We start from the raw sequence: 21,091 nt of genomic DNA, 5'->3' as shown, positions 1-21,091 counted from the left end.
TATCTGATATCAATTTCACAACCCCATTAAAAACATTTAAAGGTGGAAACCCATTACACCATATCATGCTATGACCGTGCTATGAACGTGTCAGACAAAAAAATATTCTTTGTATTACAAAGTATGAGGCTATGCATACTAGCCCGTTCCATCACCGATCATACCCGTAGCGTGCCATGCACGGACCGTCAAATATTGTCGGCGAGGATATTTTGCCGGTGTCGAAACGCTCCGTGAATGGCACGCAACGGTGATAGAACGGTGCGTGCAGGCGGTCAAACGGGGTATAACCGCGTATGGTGACCGTTTGAAGCACGTTATACACGCGTTGTCATACTTCTTTCAGTCACTATACTCGCCTATGCTACGGGGATGATACGCGGACACTACGGTCACTATACTCGTCTATGCTACGGGGATGATACGCGGACACTACGGTCACTTAACTCGTTATGCCCGGATATGAAATGATGTGGACACGTTGTAGTGGGCATAGCCATCCGTGTCGCGTTACATTCCGTGCCTGACACGTTTATAGCACGGTCATAGCATGATATGGTGTAATGGGTTTCCACCTTAAAGATCATGGCTGCATTAAGAAATGTAATGTGGCCCGTCTAGGTTCCGTAGTTTGTCTAAAAAGTCATATGTGTTTCAAATATTAATGGTCTTACAACGTTATGGCACTCGCCTGAAGCTCAGATTGAAGATAAGACGTTATAATTGAAATCGTACGTACCGCAAGCTAATCATATAAAATCGAACGCCTAATAAAGATAAAGATTTGCTTGGAGTTAATTTACTTCGTAGCTTTTTTGTTGATGGTATCGGAAATCTATCGAAGAATTTATAAAGATAGGAATAATTATACTACTTATTCAAATCGATTTTCCGGTGATTAAGTTTCTGTATCGATTCGGAGAAACTTTTGTTATTCCTTGGTAGGTACTAAGTAAGTACCAAAACACCCGAAATAAATATTCTAGCCCACACTCGGCAGTGAAGCAAGCCAAGTAAAAAAAAACTGGCGATGCACCAGCTATATGAATTATCGTTCTCAAGTTTGTTAGGTGCGGATTTGTTTAAAGACAAATCTGTTTTTACAAAAGCTTAAAGCACGTTTGAAACTTGATCCCTATCCATACACAAAAGCGTTAATTGAAGATTGTACCAAACTTCCATATTTCATAATAATAATAGGCCTCGAGACCGTAAGCCCGATGCGTTTACCTGTTTTTTTATAACTTAAATTTGGAACGCCCGAGCGACAGAGACGGAAGATTCGGAAAGTAGAATCTCTGTCATGTTATGAAAACGAGCGATGCCATACCGAGGGCGACGCCACCAACAATGCACGACTGTTACTGGTTCTGTGAACCGGCCGAATTAAACTACACGGGCTATTTGGGGTGTAATCTTAAATGTGAGCCTCTTCGCTTCGGCCGGGTTCAACCGAGCGGAGTCGGTGTGGCAACCATGCGCAGCGCATTCCACACCAATCCCGACGAACTTCACGCCAGTTGGGTCCCGATTGCCGCCGACGACGGACCGCTGCCGCTCGCTCCGGCAAAACTATCGTACAATAAAACAGAAACAAACTCAAAGTGTGTGAAAAGATTCCAAACTCGAATCTTGACTAAAAACAGTGTTTATTAGTGATGGGAAGTGACCAGTGCATGGATTACGACGACGTACGATGACCGAAAGTTTAAGTTGGACGACCGAAAAAAGTTGTGGTCCTGTTGAGCACAAAAAATGCTCGTAGTGATGGCCTGATGGGATCGTGTGGCCGAATCTGTGTAGTTAGTGATGTGAACTGTGATAAAAAATTTCGACAATCACGTAGATGATTGTCTGTGCGTGTGATATATTTAGTTTATTAGTTACCAAAGAATCCTGATGATCTTGTACATTGGCCTGTGTTTCATATTGATAGTTTTAGGTAAGTTTATTCATGAGTATTGTGTTGATTGCAACTGACACTTGCATTCATGAGTTATGTGCGGTCGTGATTAATTATTAATTTATGCAAGTACGTAATTGGCCTATTAAATCAACGGACGGTGAATAATTGTTATTACTACTATTAATTTGTGAAATAAACGCAATATTAACTGTAATATATAAAAAATACAGACTTATAAAAAAATGTCCTTTTGTGGATTTCGTTCACTTTGTAAAAAAAGTCCAAGTACGAAACAAAAAAAATATAATCCAAAAATAAAATCAACAGCCGACTTCATCAAATTCCAACCCTCGATGGATTAAATTAATATTTAGCATAAAATCAGTTAGTTAACAATCAGTAACATAGTTTGTTAACAAGAATATTCAAAGCAAGTGATCCGAAAATCACTTTCATCTACGCCTAAACGCTACCTCAAATAACTGTTCCCCCGACAGTTGAACTAACCATAAACTATCAGTCCCCGGCAAGTAATTCGACTTTATGGGCTCCGTCAAATCCTTGTCAATTAGGACGGTATTAGATGTCACGGACCACACGCATTCCAAATTTAAAATAGATGCACCAATTAACGACTAAAATCGACTTGAAATTCGTCGTAAATCGGTGTTGTTTTAAATTTCGAATGTGACGTTAACTGATTTGTGACAGAAATTTTAGGAGCGGCCCTACTTATACGATAATTACTTCGGTGAATTTGTGTAACGAGAAAAATGTAATTTCATTATTGGATTACGGAACTTTGGTTTTTGTTCCGGAAAAAATGTTATTAAAACAGTTTTTAACTTCGATATTGTCGTATCCTGAAATTAAATCAACACAAGGAAGCTTAGAACTTTTTGTTGAAAAACACGGTATTATAAGCCTAGGTGTTTTTGCCCGTCATTCTATGGCATTTAAAGAGATTATAATTATGGTTGAGAGGATACCTCTATTGGATCTATAAAACATACAGTGTATAAAACATTTACCGGATTTTATAACAAATAAGTTAACTGTTATGTAAAATGCTGTTGCTAAAAACAAGCAGTTTTATAACCATACATTTCTTGACCGGTGCGTTGAAAACACTGCAAAACCTAACAACAATAAAATGTTATAACTATTTCTTTCTATTCTTCAGCTAATGCTAAAAAAATATTCAGTCTCAGAAAAATAAAAACATCTGATTAAACACAGAGGTCTTATCACTAAAGAGCGATGTCTTTCCAGACTGCCTACATTGATAAGACACATTTTTACAGTAACAAACATCACGTATCGATGTTTGGCTGCCGGGGATCGTTCGTAATCGCATCCTCGTAAATTCACTATTTCCTTTAATTTACTGGACCGAAGCCAAAAGTACGGAATTTCGAGACAACGCTATAAGTTTTAGCGGAACGTACAATTTATGAATTGCCCTAATGATAAATGTGGAGGAAACGTTTTTACATGATTTATTTAGCATGACATTTGCATGGTGCGCTGTGAGCCCGAAGGAAATTCAGAGAATTCATAGCGGCCATTAAGTGTTTCGCAAGCCTTTTTTTATTTATACAGATTATTTTCACAAACTGTGTCGAAAATGTTGTTATAATAGGCTAAACATAACTATTCAATGATACCCCTTCGGGCGGATAAAAATAAAAATATTCATCATCGCATAACATATTTTTGACGAACTTTGTCTCTTTACTTAATCCCAGGATTAAATTATTATACATATTTAATCTCCTGTCCTAACTTAATAAGTTAATTCTTTTCAAAGATTAATTTTAAAACTTCGGTAATAAGCTAGTTTAGAAGCAAAGGCAAACACGGCTACCTTTTCTACGAGAAAAATGGGAAAGCGCCTTTGCGAAAATGTCAGCTTATATATTTTTCTTGAGTAAGATGAGCGTTATTATCTAAAGTACTTTAAAATGGTTGAACTTTTCACAGTAATGAAAAAATGGTGAAGGTAAAATTGCAATCAACATTTTATAAGCGCGATCAAAAATACCTTAGCTACTTTTGTATGGTCAGGATGGCCGAATTTTTGGTATTTCATTTGCATTTATTTTAATATTTTTTCTGCTTTATAAAGTATTTGTCATAAGCGGCGTTTGACTTTATTTATGCCCAATACATAAAATTACACATCATATAACAAAAATAGGCCTACATTTCTAAAATTGTCTCCACTCCAAAAACTTTCAGTGCGCCCCCGACTTAGAAATAAAATCGTAGAATATGTCAATCTTATTTACATCTTAGCCGTCTCGGGAAACGGTGAACCACACAGGATCGTAATTGGCAATATGGATACGATGGCAACGGAGGCAACCAGACCGTGTTATTTCGTTTACTAAGTAACGTTTATATTTGCGTAGAAACGAAAAAAGTGACCTAGATACGAAGTAAAAAATAACGGCGTTAATATTTTACGAAAATACGGCAAGCAATTTGAAACTATATTTAGAAAATATTTAAAATATTTTTGTGTAAATTAATTGGGAAAATATAGTGACCTATATTTCTTAGGTTATACGTACATTTTGGTGTAAATCCATACTAATATTATAAATGTAAAGTGTATGTGTCTGTTTGTTTGTCCGTCTTTCACGGCAAAACGGAGCGATGAATAGACGTCATTTTTAGGTGGAGAATATTGGAGATAGTCGGAGGGATGGAGTGACATATGCTACTTTTTGTCTCTTTCTAACGCGAGCGAAGCCACGGGCAAAAGCTAACTAATCAAATAAATGCAGGAGAACAGTAACCGATTTTGAATTTCGAACGGACGAATTTGCCGTTCGAAAGTCTGTGAAATACGACGAAATGCTATTTTTGAAAGAGGACGGCTAGTCATTTTAAATCTAGTGGTAATGACCACTCGTTTTCGATTCTGTTAGTAGAATTTAAATCGACGGAATATTATTGAATGAAATTCACGAAATCGAATGGTCGACATTCAATAATCGGCTCCTAGATGCTAGATTATACGTAATTTTGGTGTACCTATCGAATATAAATACTGATACCCAAAAGTGATACTGACATTATATATTTTGAAGAAAATATTATTCTAAAACTTAGGCGCTGGTGGCCTAGCGGTAAGAGCGTGCGCTTACGATCCGGAGGTCGCGGGTTCGAACCCCGGCTCGTACCAATGAGTTTTTCGAAACTTATGTGCGAAATGTCATTTGATATTTGCCAGTCGCTTTTCGGTGAAGGAAAACATCGTGAGGAAACCGGACTAATTCCAATAAGGCCTAGTTACCCGTCGGGTTGGAAGGTGATGGCAGTCGCTTTCGTAAAAACTAGTGCCTACGCCAAATCTTGGGATTAGTTGTCAAAGCGGACCCCAGGCTCCCATGAGCCGTGGCAAGTGCCGGGATATCGCAAGGAGGATGATGATGATTATTCTAAAACTTAGAGTTATGCGTTCGACATCGAATTTACCTTTTAGCTTAGTAAAATATTCTTATATCCATTTGATAAAACTATGAGTTGCAATATTTCGAACCCATGTCCTTTTAGACAGCCCGACGTAAAGAGATTAGACTTTTCTAAAAAAAGATTTGTAACCCTATAACTTAAGTGTGACATTGCTTCGCTCATGATTTTATAAAAAATCGCTTTTACTTTTAGGCTTTTAAAAGCACATAATCTTATTAGCCTTTATCAAGTGAGTTTTTACTTTTTTACCTTTAAGCTTAAATATGTTCATAAAATTGACTGACTCAAAGCACTATATTAATTTTATTCCACGGGCGCCCTCCAAAAATTATGATCGAGTCAAAAAGCAGCGACGCAAAATATGTTATCGTTCACCGATAATAAATCAATGCAACGTTTTTAATCCCTTTTGGGCCGGGTCTGTGTTTAGAAAGTGCCCGTTCCAAGCTGCCCGGAGAAAACGTGACCGGTACACACGATTTTGAAGCTTCTTTTTCCTTTTGCCGTCATGTTTTTGTCAAAGTATTTTTAAATAGGTATGCGGTTTTTGCCTCGCTTTTGAAAATTATCCATTGTTACTGTCAGTTATGTATTGGCTACTTTAAACTTGCCGATCTTTCGTTACGAATTGTTTCAAAACCTTTTTTGTTTTATTCGCTTAATAAATTAAAATTTCATAATACCACTTAAATGGTAATCTATTAAATGAGATTATGCAATAAAAAAAACAGTAAGCGCATTAAGTTATTTTATGTAAGACGATTAACACGATCCAGAGACGTAACTTAGTTGCATTCACATGACCACTAGCGCCATCTCTCGGCGAGTAGCGGAACTATTCGCAACAAGAGCTTTCAATGAACCTTCAATACTTGACCTTTTTAGATGCCGTGCTTGATTAAGTCCTTTCAAATTAAATTCCCTTTAATATGCCTCTTGAAGTTTTCTGCTCGTGATGGATTATTTCTCTTAAGGAGTTGAAATCTTTTTATGATTTTGAGTTTCTTAAATGAATGCAGATGCCAGTTCTTTGTGTGATATTGTTGGAGCGTAAGTTATTAATGATTAAGAAATGAGTATTCAGTCTTTGATTGAAGTTTTGTGGCAGATTGAAGTGGTACATATGTATTGTTCGTGCTTAAATGTACGTGACAGAGTTTGGTTAATAATTTTGCTAGGTTCATAAAGCATATAGCTTGGTTTGCTCCCTATCATTGTAAATATTTGTAATTTGATATTCGATTTTCGATGTTTTGATGTAAATAATATTTTTTTCATCACACCAACCTAGTAAACACACTCTTTGCTATTCGAAAACAGATAGTAAAATTGCATTTTATCCACAAGAGTGCAAAGTAATTTCATACAAGTTTTAACTTGATGTCTTTAACTAGCTGGTAGATTTCGCATATAATAATGAATAATTTGATGGATTTGATTTAGTTTGAAGTTTTCTACTAGTCAGCATTTTGTTCGTGTTGGTGAAAAATTTTGTGTATCACTCAGTGGCAAAGTTTGTTTAACCTTCGTGCCTTGAAACCCTCGCAACGCTCAAAATTCCACTTTTTGAACCACTCGCTACGCTCGCAGTTCAATATTGGCACGTGCGGTTAAACAACAACTTTGCCCCCTTGTAAAACAAATAACTATTACTGTTACCTTCAATTGCATTGTTGAATGAAATTTCATTTGATTTAATTATCGTTATTTTTTAAAAAAGTCTTTTTGAGGTTTTAGTTTCGTTCACTTTATACCTATTTTGTTTAGGGAAGACCTATTCTATACTAAAAATACTGCTATTATTAGAGACAAAATTTCGAAGGATCTTTCGTTTCGGCTCAATCTCTTTTAATTTTATTTATTACTAGCTTTTGCCCGCGGCTTCGCTCGCGTTAGAAAGAGACTAAACGTAGCCTATGCAGCGTAGCCAGATCTACGGAAAAGTCTGTAGATCTACGGATTTCGGGGCTTCAACACAGACCTACGGATTTTTTTGAAATTTCTACGGAATTCCAATAAACACAATTTTTTACTAAATTATACATGTAAGCAATAAAGATATTGTGAGTTATTGCTAATAACGAAACGTGATTCCCGTCTGTCACGCTTCGGACTCAATTCGGACTTAGCGACTATTTATACTTTTGCGTTTCGTTACACGCCGCTCACGCTGTACAAGATCTAACTTTCTAAGGCTACACTAATGTAATAGTAAAAGGGAACGGAATTGAAGCGTACCAATAGTGTAGGTACGCACTGTAATCATATGGCGAAAAAGTAGAAGTTTTTTTTAATTTTCCGCTTTTTCAAGAGACGGAATCGGCCATAAAAACTTAAAAGAAAAGTCTGTAGAACTACGGATTTTTTAAATTGCAATCTACGGAATTCTACGGATATTTTGGCCGCAGCCTACAGATTTACAGAATTATAATCTGGCAACACTGAGCCTATGTCACTCTCCATCCCTTCAACTATCTCCACTTAAAAAATCACGTCAATTCGTCGCTCCGTTTTGCCGTCAAAGACGGACAAACAAACAGACACACACACTTTCCCATTTATAATATCAGTATGGATTCTTGTTACACAACTGTATTTTATACAAACAGAATTAATAACCATATCATAAAATCGGTTTTGAACTTCGAACTTTTGAATCCCGTTAAAAATTCACCGTATTTTCCTAAAAATGCTAATTTGTAAAAAAACAAACTCGGATCCCCCGGGACAAGGGACGGGCATGTTAATGTGACTGTCAAAAGTTTAGCGCCATCTGGTGGAAGTTTGTTTGACATTGTTTTGGGTTTATCGTGAAGGTTTGGAAAAAACGTGACGGACATAAAGGATAGCAAGTTTGGACGGGTGCTGTGGACGGACAAATGTTTAGTTTTATGACTTGTTTGAATTTTATACTGCGCCAACAACTTTTTAAGATAATCAATATCATAATAATAAATTGTTGAACAATATAACAGAAAAAAATAATAATTTAAATACTTAATAGTTATTTGTTATACAAGGGGGCAAAGTTGTATTTTTACGCCGAGTGTGGAATTGAAAAACGAGCAAGTGAAAGGATTCTATTGTTGAACCACGAGCGAAGCGAGTGGTTCGAGAAAAGAATCCTGAACTTGCGAGTTTTTTAACACACGAGAAGTAAAATACATTTGCACCCGAGTGTAACACAAAACTTTTGCCCTCACTATAGCGAGGAAACTACATCGCAAGAAAATGCGTTTATCACTGCTTCCAGTAGTTCCACGGGTGGTAAATCATCTTAATTACTAGATTCAACTACTTTTATCAATTTTAAAGCAGTTAATTTGACTTTATTCAAGGTCAAATTACTTTACCCACTAGTGGATAAAATGCGTTTTTACCCACTGGTATTAAAGGACAAAACACGTGTTTCCGAGCTAGTGAGGGGAAAAAGTCTTAAAACGTATATTTCATAGGTTTATGTAATTTCAGAGACAAAAAGTGGTACAAACCGGTACCATTCATCTACTCGTCTATCTTGATTTTACAAGATTATTTTTATCGCACTGCGCATTTATACTCACTCGTGTCATGGGCAATCTAATAAAAAGCTACTAAAGAAAAAACTTCAGTCGATTTATGTAATAATCAAATCAACGCGAGGCTCATAAAGTTTTTTACTGTTACAAGCCACTAAATTGAATCAAAACAAGTAAAAATAAAAAACCGGCCAAGAGCGTGTCGGGCCACGCTCAGTGTAGGGTTCCGTAGTTTTCCGTATTTTTCTCAAAAACTACTGAACCTATCAAGATCAAAACAATTTTCCTAGAAAGTCTTTATAAAGTTCTACTTTTGTGATTTTTTTCATATTTTTTAAACATATGGTTCAAAAGTTAGAGGGGGGGGGGACGCACTTTTTTTTCCTTTAGGAGCGATTATTTCCGAAAATATTAATATTATCAAAAAACGATCTTAGTAAACCCTTATTCATTTTTAAATACCTATCCAACAAATATATCACACGTTGGGGTTGGAATGAAAAAAAATATCAGCCCCCACTTTACATGTAGGGGGGGTACCCTAATAAAACATTTTTTCCATTTGTTATTATTGCACTTTGTTGGCGTGATTCATATACATATTGGTACTAAATTTCAGCTTTCTAGTGCTAACGGTTACTGAGATTATCCGCGGACGGACGGACGGACGGACGGACGGACGGACGGACAGACAGACATGGCGAAACTATAAGGGTTCCTAGTTGACTACGGAACCCTAAAAAGCTACGTACTTGTTTCATCGTAAAAATTTAATAAGCGCTCATATTTCCCAGTAATTTTATGTCGGCATGTTTTTTTTAAGTTTATGGCGATAGCAGTATTTTTTTAAAACCAATTTAGCATATTCAAACCTCTGCGAATTTTTCAATGATTAAATTTTTACTACGCCGTTATATACCGCGTGTTGGTCTTGTTGTTTCAAACGGTTGTATAGCAGCGCCACCTGTCGGTGAGTAGCTAAAACAATTGAACATCAGCTTACTTTTTAGTATTTAAAAGTGAAGTAAAGTACTTAATTGTAATATACGATGATGTACAGACCTAAAATAATACAAGTATTGTATACAATTGCGATGTTATTGTTCCAACAATGTTATAGTTCAGCATTACCGAGAAGTTTACCTTCCGATAGATTCCTTGTTTATTGTTTAACGTTAACGATCTGTTTATAGTTAACCCTAGTTGAGCCGTTAACCGTTGTTTAACCTAACCTTAAACAAACATTCAAATAAACATCGGTTGAACCGACACTTACCGGCCTAGGCCAAAAAAACGTTTCCGGCCTAAAAATAGTTGGGCTTACTGTGGGGTTGGCTGTTACTTTTAATGATTATTTATTGTGTGTCTATACATACTTAGACATATGTGTAAAGTGTTAAAATTGTACTAATAGGAATACATCAATAATAGGACTGAGTTACCATGGAAATATCTTTATAAGATTTAAAATAGGTCGTTAAAATCTGCAGTAATATCTTTTTTACCTATTTTTAGGTATCGTAGGCATATTATCGTTAAATTATATAACACCTTAATGGTATACCTAATTGTTTCGAAATATATTGAAAATACCATGTATTTATTTACTGTTTATTTTGACACTGGCAATTTTCGTAACTAAATAATGTGAACAAATCTAAACCGATAAAATGAAGTATTTTATCAGTCTTTCATTTAATAAGTTAAGTACATCTGTTTTTAAATTCGTGACAGCTTTATCCGATCCTCAACGGAAGCGATACCCGCCCTCCTCGATACGTCACCAGAACCGTCCATTTATAACTCTTTTAAAACCACTTTCCTGGCCTGCATGCCAAAATGTTTTTATTACCAATGTTTACTACTCTTTACGATCATTTTTAACGCCCGACGCAAAAACTACGGGGTGTTATAAGTTTGACGTGTCTGTCTGTCTGTGGCATAGCTCCCGAACTGATGAACCGATTTAGATTTTTTTTTCTGAAAGCTGAGTTAGTCGGGAGTGTTCTTAGCCACGTTTCATGAAAATCGATCTACTATGTCGCGGTCGGGGGTTTTTTCAAAATTTTAATTTTTAACCGTTTCATATTGCTTTTCGAGGAAAGGGGACAGATTTTCCATACAAACCTAGTCCTGATATTCCTTTCTGAATATGTATTAGCATAATGAAAAAAAAAATATTAACACAATGTTATGTATGGCGCCATGGCGGTCGGGTTGGTGTAACGGTTTAGCACGTTAGCCGCGATAACTGGAGACCCGGGTTCGATTCCCGCCTCCAGTCACCACCAGTGGGCTTAATCGCTTTTTCTTTAGTGTAATGGTATCTATTTTCAGTTTTAATTCACAGTGGTATGTATTTTAATCATAGCTATGCCCTACGATGGACTTTATCTGTGTTTATTATTGTTTTAATACATATTACGAGCTTATAACAGTTTTCATACAAGCTTTCATGTTCCTCACTTCCATATTAAAAATTCGGAAAAAAAGGTTTTTCTAAAATATATCAAATTGTGTAAAAAAAACATAATCTCATAATGTCAATATCCCGGGATTTGTGTGGCGCCATACCTCTTAAGCGTTTGTCCCATACCTCTTAAGTATGTTTTATAACATATTTTAAATCCGTGAAGTTCTGAGTAGCGGATTTATTCGTCTTACTGTAGCATAGAGAATATTTTAGTTCATATTTATTCGCTTGGAAAATAATATTTACTTGCAAAAAGGCTTCTCAAAGAAACTTGGTACATTTGCAGAGATAATGTCTACATAAACATATTATTTACCACAAACGGTCGACATGTGCAACTGTAAATGCGATTTGTCTGTATCTGTATCTGAGATCTATGTCTCTGTATCTATTTCTCATCTGTATTTGAGAATTTAAATACTTTAAGAATATGGAATTTAATACATGTAACGAAAATTACTTCAAAAAATATTGCGCAGTTTTTTTAAGGTAAAAATTCCATACAATAAATATCATAAACTAGGCAATTAAAAAGAAAACTAAAAATCTAAGTCTAGGCATAGTGCCCAAGATGCTGGCAGAATTTCCTCGCTTGCGCAGTTTATATGCAGTAAGTACAAGTAATTAAGTAACAAAATAAATTTTCGACAATTAATGTTTCCGTACCAAAACAAATATATTTTTGGTCAATTGTCTTTCCAACTCCATGATTATTTAAATCTACCAAACTGTTCAACATATTATGTTGCCTTATTAATGCCATTGAATATTAAAAAGTTGTATCTCGTTATCGGATTTTATCGTATAACCCCCTTATTCATAAACGTACACTAAAGTTATCAAGCCGATAAAGTTCGTTTGTCCCTTTCCGACGTATTGGTTTTATAGAAAGAGATAAACGAACTTTATCGGCTTGATAACTTTAGTGTACGTTTATGAATAAGGGGGTAAATATTTATTTCTTGATCATCAAAAGTATTACCTCTATATTGGCTCGTTGGGTGGACGACATCCGGAAAATTGCGGGCCACAACTGGATGAGACTAGCTCAGGACCGGGACAAGTGGCGTACTAGAAGAGAGGCCTATGCTCAGCAGTGGGCGATAAGATAAGGGCTGATATGATGATGATGATGATGATTACCTCTAAAACTTTCTCATCTGGCACAATATATTAAAACAAAACTCAGGAAAAAATGTCATTCCTCTTTTTAGCGAAAATTCTCAAAGTTCAACCATTGTATTCAAGGCAGACTATTCCAACTGCTAAGGCTTTGTACGAAGCCTATCTGTATATTTGTTCCTGAGTCATGGATGTTTTCTGTGTATATAAGTATGTATTTATCTATCTCAGTATTATATCGTCGCTTAGCATCCGTAGTACAAGCTTTGCTTAGTTTGGGGCTCTCTTCGCTCGCTCGCTTCGCTCGTGGTTCAACTATAGAATCCTTTCACTTGCTCGTTTTTCAATTCCACACTCGGCGTTAAAATACAACTTTGCCCCCTTGTATAATAAATAAATATTCTTTCATACACGCCTTATAAAAAAAAATGACACTACGAGATTTAATAAAAGTAAATCTTATTTCTCAATAGATTCTCTTTTAGCTTTGATATATAAATGAAATAGCGTGTTAAAATATGTATTTTGAGCTATTTATTTTCCCGACTACGCACACATTTGGAATATTCAAGAACATCGGGTTATCAAATTGGAACTTGCGGAGTTGACGAACCCCGGAATTACTAAGTTCATAATAGGACCGCTGATAAGATTCAGGGTATTTTGATTAAGGGCACAATGGGTCACATATACAATATTTAGTCGGGATATGACAATGATAGCATCTGGCAATCAAAATGGATTTGAAATGTTGGGCGAATCAATTTTATGGGAGTTTTGAGTGTCCCTTGTGTAACTTAAATGTCTCTTGTGTTACCTACTATAAAATCGGCTTATAATATATACAGGATGAAATAAAAAGGACCGTTCAAACCTTGTATAGTGACTTTTGAGGTCATAATGAACAACTTTTATGCTGAAATCGCGAATAAAAATATGGCTGTTCCTAAGCGGCATCATGACCGTCGAAATGTATAAAACAGCCAAATATTTTTTTGCGATTGCTTTGGTCCATAGTTTTGGCCATATAGTTTTTCTTGGTAATTTAACAGGACATCTTAGATGTATTAAATACACCATAATAATGGAACAGAATAAAAAATTGTATAAAGGTGGAATTTTTATAACGAATTTTAAGCGTATTGTGGACGGATACGCGTAAGTCAAAAAGTAAATTCGCGTATTCATAACTTGAATTCGGAATTTTTTTTTTAATCATAATTTAAGGCTGCTTTCAAAAAAAACGTCAAAAGAATGTAAAATTGATAGTTTTAGTCGGTGAAATACTACACTTTCCGTTATCCAATAGATTTATTTAAATCAAGTTCCAGTTAGAGCATCTTATTATCTTGATTTTTATAAGACTGGATTTTTGAAAACTAACTCACTAAATTAATTATGAATTTTTCTCTAATGCACGTTTAGAAAAACGCACGTATAGAGCTGAATCAGTCGATCTTATTTGTAAAATTTGGACAATTTTGAATATTAAAACGGGTAAATTTATAATTCGTATATCCTGTACCACAATCATTTCAGACTAGATTTTTATTTTAAGTTTTTGAAAAAGAGTAAACTAGCCTAAGGCGAATTCAATTTTTTTCAGAAATTACCTAAAATTAAGTGACAATTTCTTTGAAAATCTACATCACATCGAAGTAAGTTTTGTACTAAATTAATCTGCAACGTTTACTTAAATTGCTGTTATGCCTTAGTGATTATAAATTTCTATAATTGATTTTTGCCAATTTTTTGAAAACGAGCCTTCACCGGTACAATTATTACCACTTTTGGACATTTTCTCATATTTTGTTAGACCAAGTAGAAAAAGTCCTATAATGTGATATATATTTATAAACTACTCGCAAAGCCCTTTAATTTGATACCACACACAGTATGATCGAGCGTTCGGTTGCGATTTCACTATTTTTAACACGAAAGCCCTCTTAAGGAGCTTGGTCGCTGAGCGATTATGGTGCTCCATACGTTCGCGAACATTGTACAGTAGCCATAAATTAGTTAATATACATACATTCCTTTGTAAATCTTATACAGTAATTTAGCTGAACATTCAAAATGCAAATACCTAATTATAAAATAAATCCTTTTTAATGACTTATGGAAGCCTATTGAAGAAATTAAATTTTGTGAGCTCTGAAATAAATCAATAATGTCCTTGATTTGTAATTTAACCCCCTCAGTCCTCGTGTACAAAGTATTGCGCATATTCTTAATCTCAACTGACACTGAAAATTTTTGAACTCTTGAGTAACAAAAGGTTTTAAATATGTATCTACTAAAACAAACCAAATGCTTAAGGACCGTCGTGAGCTTCTCAAGACACTTTTACTATTGGGTCGTGTTTAAGCTCCAACTTCCCTACAACCCCCACAGTAACTACGCGGAGGGCCGAAGGCCCGGAGCGTGTCTGACAGGCTGCCAAGCACGCGAGGCCGCAGGCCGAGCTGCGGGCAGAGAGTGCTCCCAAGCAATTAATCAAACAAGCAAAGCAAAAAAACAAGAAAGCATAGCTCAAAAACAAAAAGCATAAGCATAGCTCAAAAGGACTTAAGAGGATAAAGCCGTATTATTATTCCATTCTATTCTTATAGAATTGTACACTAAAAATGCGTGACGTTGCAATATGCAATAAGTACCTAAGTATTAATTGTTACGTCTTTTTAAACTTACTATTTAGTTTAGTCACTAATTAGTTATTGATATGTATTTTTATGACAATTTATAATTAAGAATATTAACCATACTTTCCTTGTTCACGCCATTGTTTGACATGTTAAATTCCTTTGTAAATAACATATATACCTAATTGTAAGACCGACAATGTATAATTAATACAAAATAAATGAATATGAATATGCCTTCATACTCACAAAATTACAACTAATTCAACAGCTAAAAATTCAAAAGGTCCCAAAAATTCCCAACACCTGGTCACCCGACTTAACACTATCACTACCACTTAAATTTTGACTTTATTTCCTTTATCCTGATCCATTATGAACCTACGTTCCGTTTCTAACTGTAAACATTACTTATCTACCGCACTTTACTTCACCCTTTTTCAAAAACAGCCTATCTCATACTAGAAGCACAGTCGCTTAAGACCTTATGTGTGTGAGCGAGATGGAACCATTAGTGCTATCTTCTCTCTCTATGGAGTGTGGTCAGCTGGCAACCCCAGTCCAGCATACACATAGTAGTCGGAGCTCTGCAAGTTTTATTCGAAATTAATATTTAAAATAGTATTAAAATCTGTGTGCGTGCATTCAAAAGTGTTCACAACCAAAGGACTTCGATATATACAAACAAAAAACCTAGCAGAGACGGATTAACATCGAAATCAGATCCTGGTAAGAACAAACATCCGACCGTTTTACTTTGAAGTTTGTCAACAAATGTTACGTATGTGACATACTCACTCATGATTGGACGGCACACGTGACAGGCGTGCACTACTACCACCCGCAAAACTCAAATCAGGGATACCAGGAAAAAAAATATTTTTTCGTTCAGAAATTTTATATCACTTATATCGATTACAAGTATCGATTATAATCGATCTTAGTTTTTGACAATTGGCCGCTACTCAGCAGCTCAGCCGTACTGCACCGATTAAAAATAGTGTTGCGAACCAAAAAAAAAAGTGCGATCATAAACATAATGTCAACAAAAAGGCCTATCAAAGCTTTCACAAGCAGCCGAATTACATCAAATTTAGTAATTTGCTACAAGTGCAAATCAACCGTAGACCCAAAAACTACAATAGCGTGTTCAAATTGTAAAAAACGATACGAATATGACTGCGCAGGCGTTTCAGAAAAGTTACACCGGTTGAGAACACTGGAGTCACGGAAGCAGTGGAAATGTAAAATATGCATACAAGGGACAGCTTCGAATAGCGATGCGAATATCAGCACTTCATCACCGCTCCTTTTGACCTGTGACCAAAATCCCGACCAGAGACAAGTATTCTCACCAGCGGCCGAAGTCCCAGAAGTCTCAGAAAATCTAGATGGAACTCAAGAAACATCAAATCCTTCTGAAACACTTGGAAAATTAGAAGAGATTCACGCACAACCCACAACTAGCAGCACTTCCCTCCTCTCTTCTCTGTAACCTGTGATGAAAATCCCAACTTTGAGACAAATGATCAATCTCCGGCCCCCGAAAACACCCAATGCGATGAAAATCCTAACCATGAGACAAATGATCAATCTCCGGCCCCCGAAATCACCCAACGCGACGAAAATTTCAACCATGAGACAAGTGTTCAATTTTTGGCCCCCGAAATCACCCAATGCGGAAAAGAGGTAAATGCACAACTTGCGATCACTGAAGCCACTGGAACAAGCGAGGAGTTGGTACGACGGGACCATCAATCCCCGGATGGCACTGGAACTTGTGAAAAAGTTTTATCCTGTGTCCCACACTCTGGCAAATTAGGTAAATCAAAGTCCCTAGAATCACTGAACTCCAGCCAAAATGATTTGAGTGGGAGTGACTTAGAAACAGATACATCTAGAAGTTTTGAAAGTTTACATGAGACATGTAGCCACAAAGAAATGGAACTGGTGCATATTTTGAAAACCAAGAATAAAGAGCTCTCTAGTCACCTTCAATCAACACAAAATGAACTTGAAAACCAAATATTGGAAAACATAGACCTACGCAAACAGATAGATAAGTTCACTCAAGAGATCAGTGTACTCAGGCAGGTATGTGCTACACCTACACGACTGAAAGCATGTACAAGTAAAACGAGACGAAATTCGAAATCTAAAGAACCCAGTATATCATCACCAGTAGGTAAAATCCAAGATCTGAGTAATACAATCAAGCAACTTCAACTTGAGCTTGCTGAAGCTTGCGATGAAATCACGCGCCTAAAAAAATGTATTGCAGACTTTGAAGGACGAATAAAATTAACACACACCACTAACCAGGACGAGATAAGCAAGACACCCTCAACAACTCGACAAGTGACGTGTAATAATTCGTCTCACGGCATTTTAGAAGTACCCGCTAACAAATTATGTATAATCAGTAGCAATAATAAAAACAAAGTTCTCAATATTGCACAAGACGAATTTTCTGACGAGTTTCGAATTTGTCATTTCTTGAGCCCTGACTCAGGAATTACCGAGTTATTAAAAAATATTAACGAGAAAGTAAAAGACTATACGAGAAATGATTTTTGCATATTATTCATAGGGGAAGAGGACTTTAAGATTACAAAGAACTATTTGAGCTTAGTCACTGTAGTAAAAGAAACATTGTTGAAATTAGATCACACAAATTTTATCATATGTTTACCAACATTCAAATACAACGTAGGTACAATGTATAACTGGAGAATTGAAAGATTTAATGAGCTTATCTATCTTGATAACATGCAATATGAGTATTGCTTTTTATTAGACGCAAACCAGAACTTGTCATACGATTATGATATGTTTCGCAGGTACACCGGTGTGATAAATAACCACGGTTTAAGGACAATATTTAAGGGAATTAGAGAAACCATTGCATACATATATGACTACAATCAATCAATAGACCCTAAGTATCACTGGAGCCATACTACTCAAGGCACACAAACGGAACAACAAAACTGGGAGGACTTGGTCACTTCTGAATGTCTTTTTCGTGACTAACACTTTTAACATATGCCACCAAAATGTACAAGGCTTAAAATCAAAAATGGATCAGATTGAAATTTTATCAGATTATAAGAATATTCACATTTTTTGTTTCACGGAAACCTTCCTCAGACATGACGAAGCAACTAAAGTCCAACTCGACAACTTTCAATTAGCCGCTAATTTTAGTAGAAAAAATAAATTAAGAGGAGGATCATGTATATATATACGAAATTTTATAAATTATGTAACTCTAGACTGGATTTCCAGTATGTCGATTGAATCAGATTTCGAGGTTTGTGGCGTTAATATCACAGAATTAAATACTATATTGGTGTGTATTTACAGAACCCCTAACGGTAACTTTGATGTGTTTGTAAAACAATTTGAATCACTTTTAAATAAAATTGTTTTCCGTTTGTGTAGAAATAACAAAAAGATTGTAATTGCAGGAGATTTTAATATTAATCTGCTTAAAGATGACAATATGTCAAAAAAATTCAAGTCAATGTTACGCATTTATAACCTGAAGGCAACTATTGATGTGCCTACAAGAATAACTGCACAATCGCAAACCTGCATTGACAATGTATTAACGAATTACAAAAAATATAATGTAGAAGTTTTAAATCTAGGAATTTCTGATCATACAGGTCAACTCTTCAGAGTCCCTACCAATCTGAGTTACAATGAAAAGTTCTGGTATGTTTATAGAAGAAAAATAGATGCCAATCTAGAAATTTTTGTTAAATATGTAGCTCAAGTAAACTTTTTAGAAGTATATTTGCAATCTGACCCTTGTACAGCTTATAAAATATTTATTGATCTGTTTTCTTTACTTCTTGATCTGTGTATACCACTTGAAAGAGTCAAAGTCACTTATAAAAGAAAACCACAGTGGAAAACCAAAGGGATTTTAAAATGTAGCAGGGTAAAACGTTCGAAGTACTTGCAATTAAAAAATCAAACGAGTACGAGTAATGTAGTTAGCTTCAAAAAGTACAGCAAACTTCTCAAAAAGGTTATACGTACGTCAAAAATGTTGAGTAGTGATAGTTACATAAAACGTAGCACGAACAAGACTAAAGCCACTTGGAATCTAATTAAACAACACACTACATCGACTAATACAATAACAACTACAGTAGAAAAGATTATATCAGAAGATGAGACTATCACAGACCCTATAAAAATTGCGAATATATTTAACAATTACTTTGTATCCCGTAACAACGTCGGACTTTCGTCAGCACATAATTACAAGCCATCTTCAACATCTCTTTGCAAAAGTATGTTTTTAGCCCCTGTAGACGCATATGAAATAAAAAAGATAACTAAAGGCCTAAAAAATAAGAAAAGTTCCGGTTATGACAGCATACCAATTCAACTTGTTAAAGCATGTCTAGACTATATAGCTGAACCACTTGCTCATATTGTAAATTTAATATTTCAAACGGGGATATTCCCAGATGCTTTAAAGAAAGCCCTGATCAAACCATTGTATAAAAAGGGCAGTAGAATTGACATGTCCAACTATCGTCCTATTGCTCTCTTACCAAGTTTTTCTAAAATAATCGAAAGATGTATTTACAACAGGATTGTAAGATTTTTTGAATCCAATAATATTATTCATCCATACCAATTTGGTTTTCAGAAGGGCAAGTCAACATCTTTAGCTATATTTCAGTTGTTTAAACATATATGGGATGATATCAACTACAAAAGACCCTGCATTGCATTATTTCTGGACATGTCACAGGCATTCGATTGTGTAGTTCATAACATATTGTTAAAACAACTCAACAACGTAGGTATTAGAGGAAATGTCCTAAAATTACTTGAGAGTTACTTAGATAATAGGCAACAAGCCACTGTTATAGAAAGCTATAATAAAAAAACTAAATGTATAGAGCCTATACAGTCTCAATTTGAATTAACCAAAGTCGGTGTTCCCCAAGGGAGCATACTTGGCCCTCTTCTGTTTCTCATTTATGTGAATGAGCTTCCAAACATCATAAACGACATTTGTGTTATGTTTGCAGATGATGCAACTATTTTGTTCTCTGGTGAAAACAAAGATTGTGACTTTCAACAGAAAATAAATAATTGTCTGAAGACTGTAGTAGAATGGCTCAGTTCAATTAACCTAAATGTTAATACAAGTAAAACTAAAGTCATGCAGTTTAGGAACTACAAAACCAATCCACTGAACATCAATATTGAATACGAGGACACCATAATACAAGATGTAGATAGTACTAATTTTCTAGGCGTCTCCATAGACCCACATTTAAATTGGAAATCTCACGTGGAAAAAATTAATAAAAGAATTTCCAGTCAGTGCTATGCCTTGTCCATTCTATCGAATTCATGTTCAGTGGATATAGTAAAAAACGCGTACTATGGAAATGTGTATCCCTTGTTAAGCTACGGTTTGATTTATTGGGGAGATTCGGTTAATGTAGAAACAACATTCATTCTGCAAAAGAAATGCATCCGAATCATATATCGCTTGTACAACAATGAGTCCATAAGGCACGTCTTTAAAGAAAATAATTTTCTTACATTGACTGGACTGTATATTTACCAGCTTTGCCTATTTGTGTCGGACAATAAATGTAACTTTTCATTTTTCTCTGAACAACGTGATAATGTGAGATCACAATACAAATATAACATATTGCTCCCGGCAGTCAGAAATGCAGCTTATTGTAAGAGTACATTTATAGCAGCAATCAAAGTTTTCAATCACCTACCCTCATGTATAAAAATGTTAAGCGGGAAAAAATTCAAGCAACAGCTAAAAGGGTGGTTGATTGATCACGTCTTTTATGATATGCATGAATACTTTATGTATGAGACTAACTAGCATGTGAACCAAATAGCATGTAGTATTAGTTTTAGTATATTATTAGTTTAAGTAATATTG

The 21,091-nt window shown here is 35.4% G+C and overlaps 1 protein-coding gene across 1 annotated transcript in view; it reads left to right on the top strand.

The window, feature by feature from the left end:
• Positions 1 to 1,470: 1,470 nt before the first annotated feature.
• LOC125237415 overlaps positions 1,471 to 21,091 on the top strand; it is a 73,147-nt gene continuing 53,526 nt past the window's right edge. Inside the window, 1 exon segment of the mRNA XM_048144465.1 lies at positions 1,471 to 1,942. Coding sequence (XP_048000422.1) covers positions 1,900 to 1,942 — 43 coding nt within the window. The 5' untranslated portion in view covers positions 1,471 to 1,899.

The sequence above is a fragment of the Leguminivora glycinivorella genome, chromosome 21 (assembly GCF_023078275.1).
Source record: "Leguminivora glycinivorella isolate SPB_JAAS2020 chromosome 21, LegGlyc_1.1, whole genome shotgun sequence".
NCBI classification, from domain to species: domain Eukaryota; kingdom Metazoa; phylum Arthropoda; class Insecta; order Lepidoptera; family Tortricidae; genus Leguminivora; species Leguminivora glycinivorella.
The sequence above is the reverse complement of the archived record's forward strand: the minus strand, read 5'-3'. Positions and strand labels throughout refer to the sequence as shown.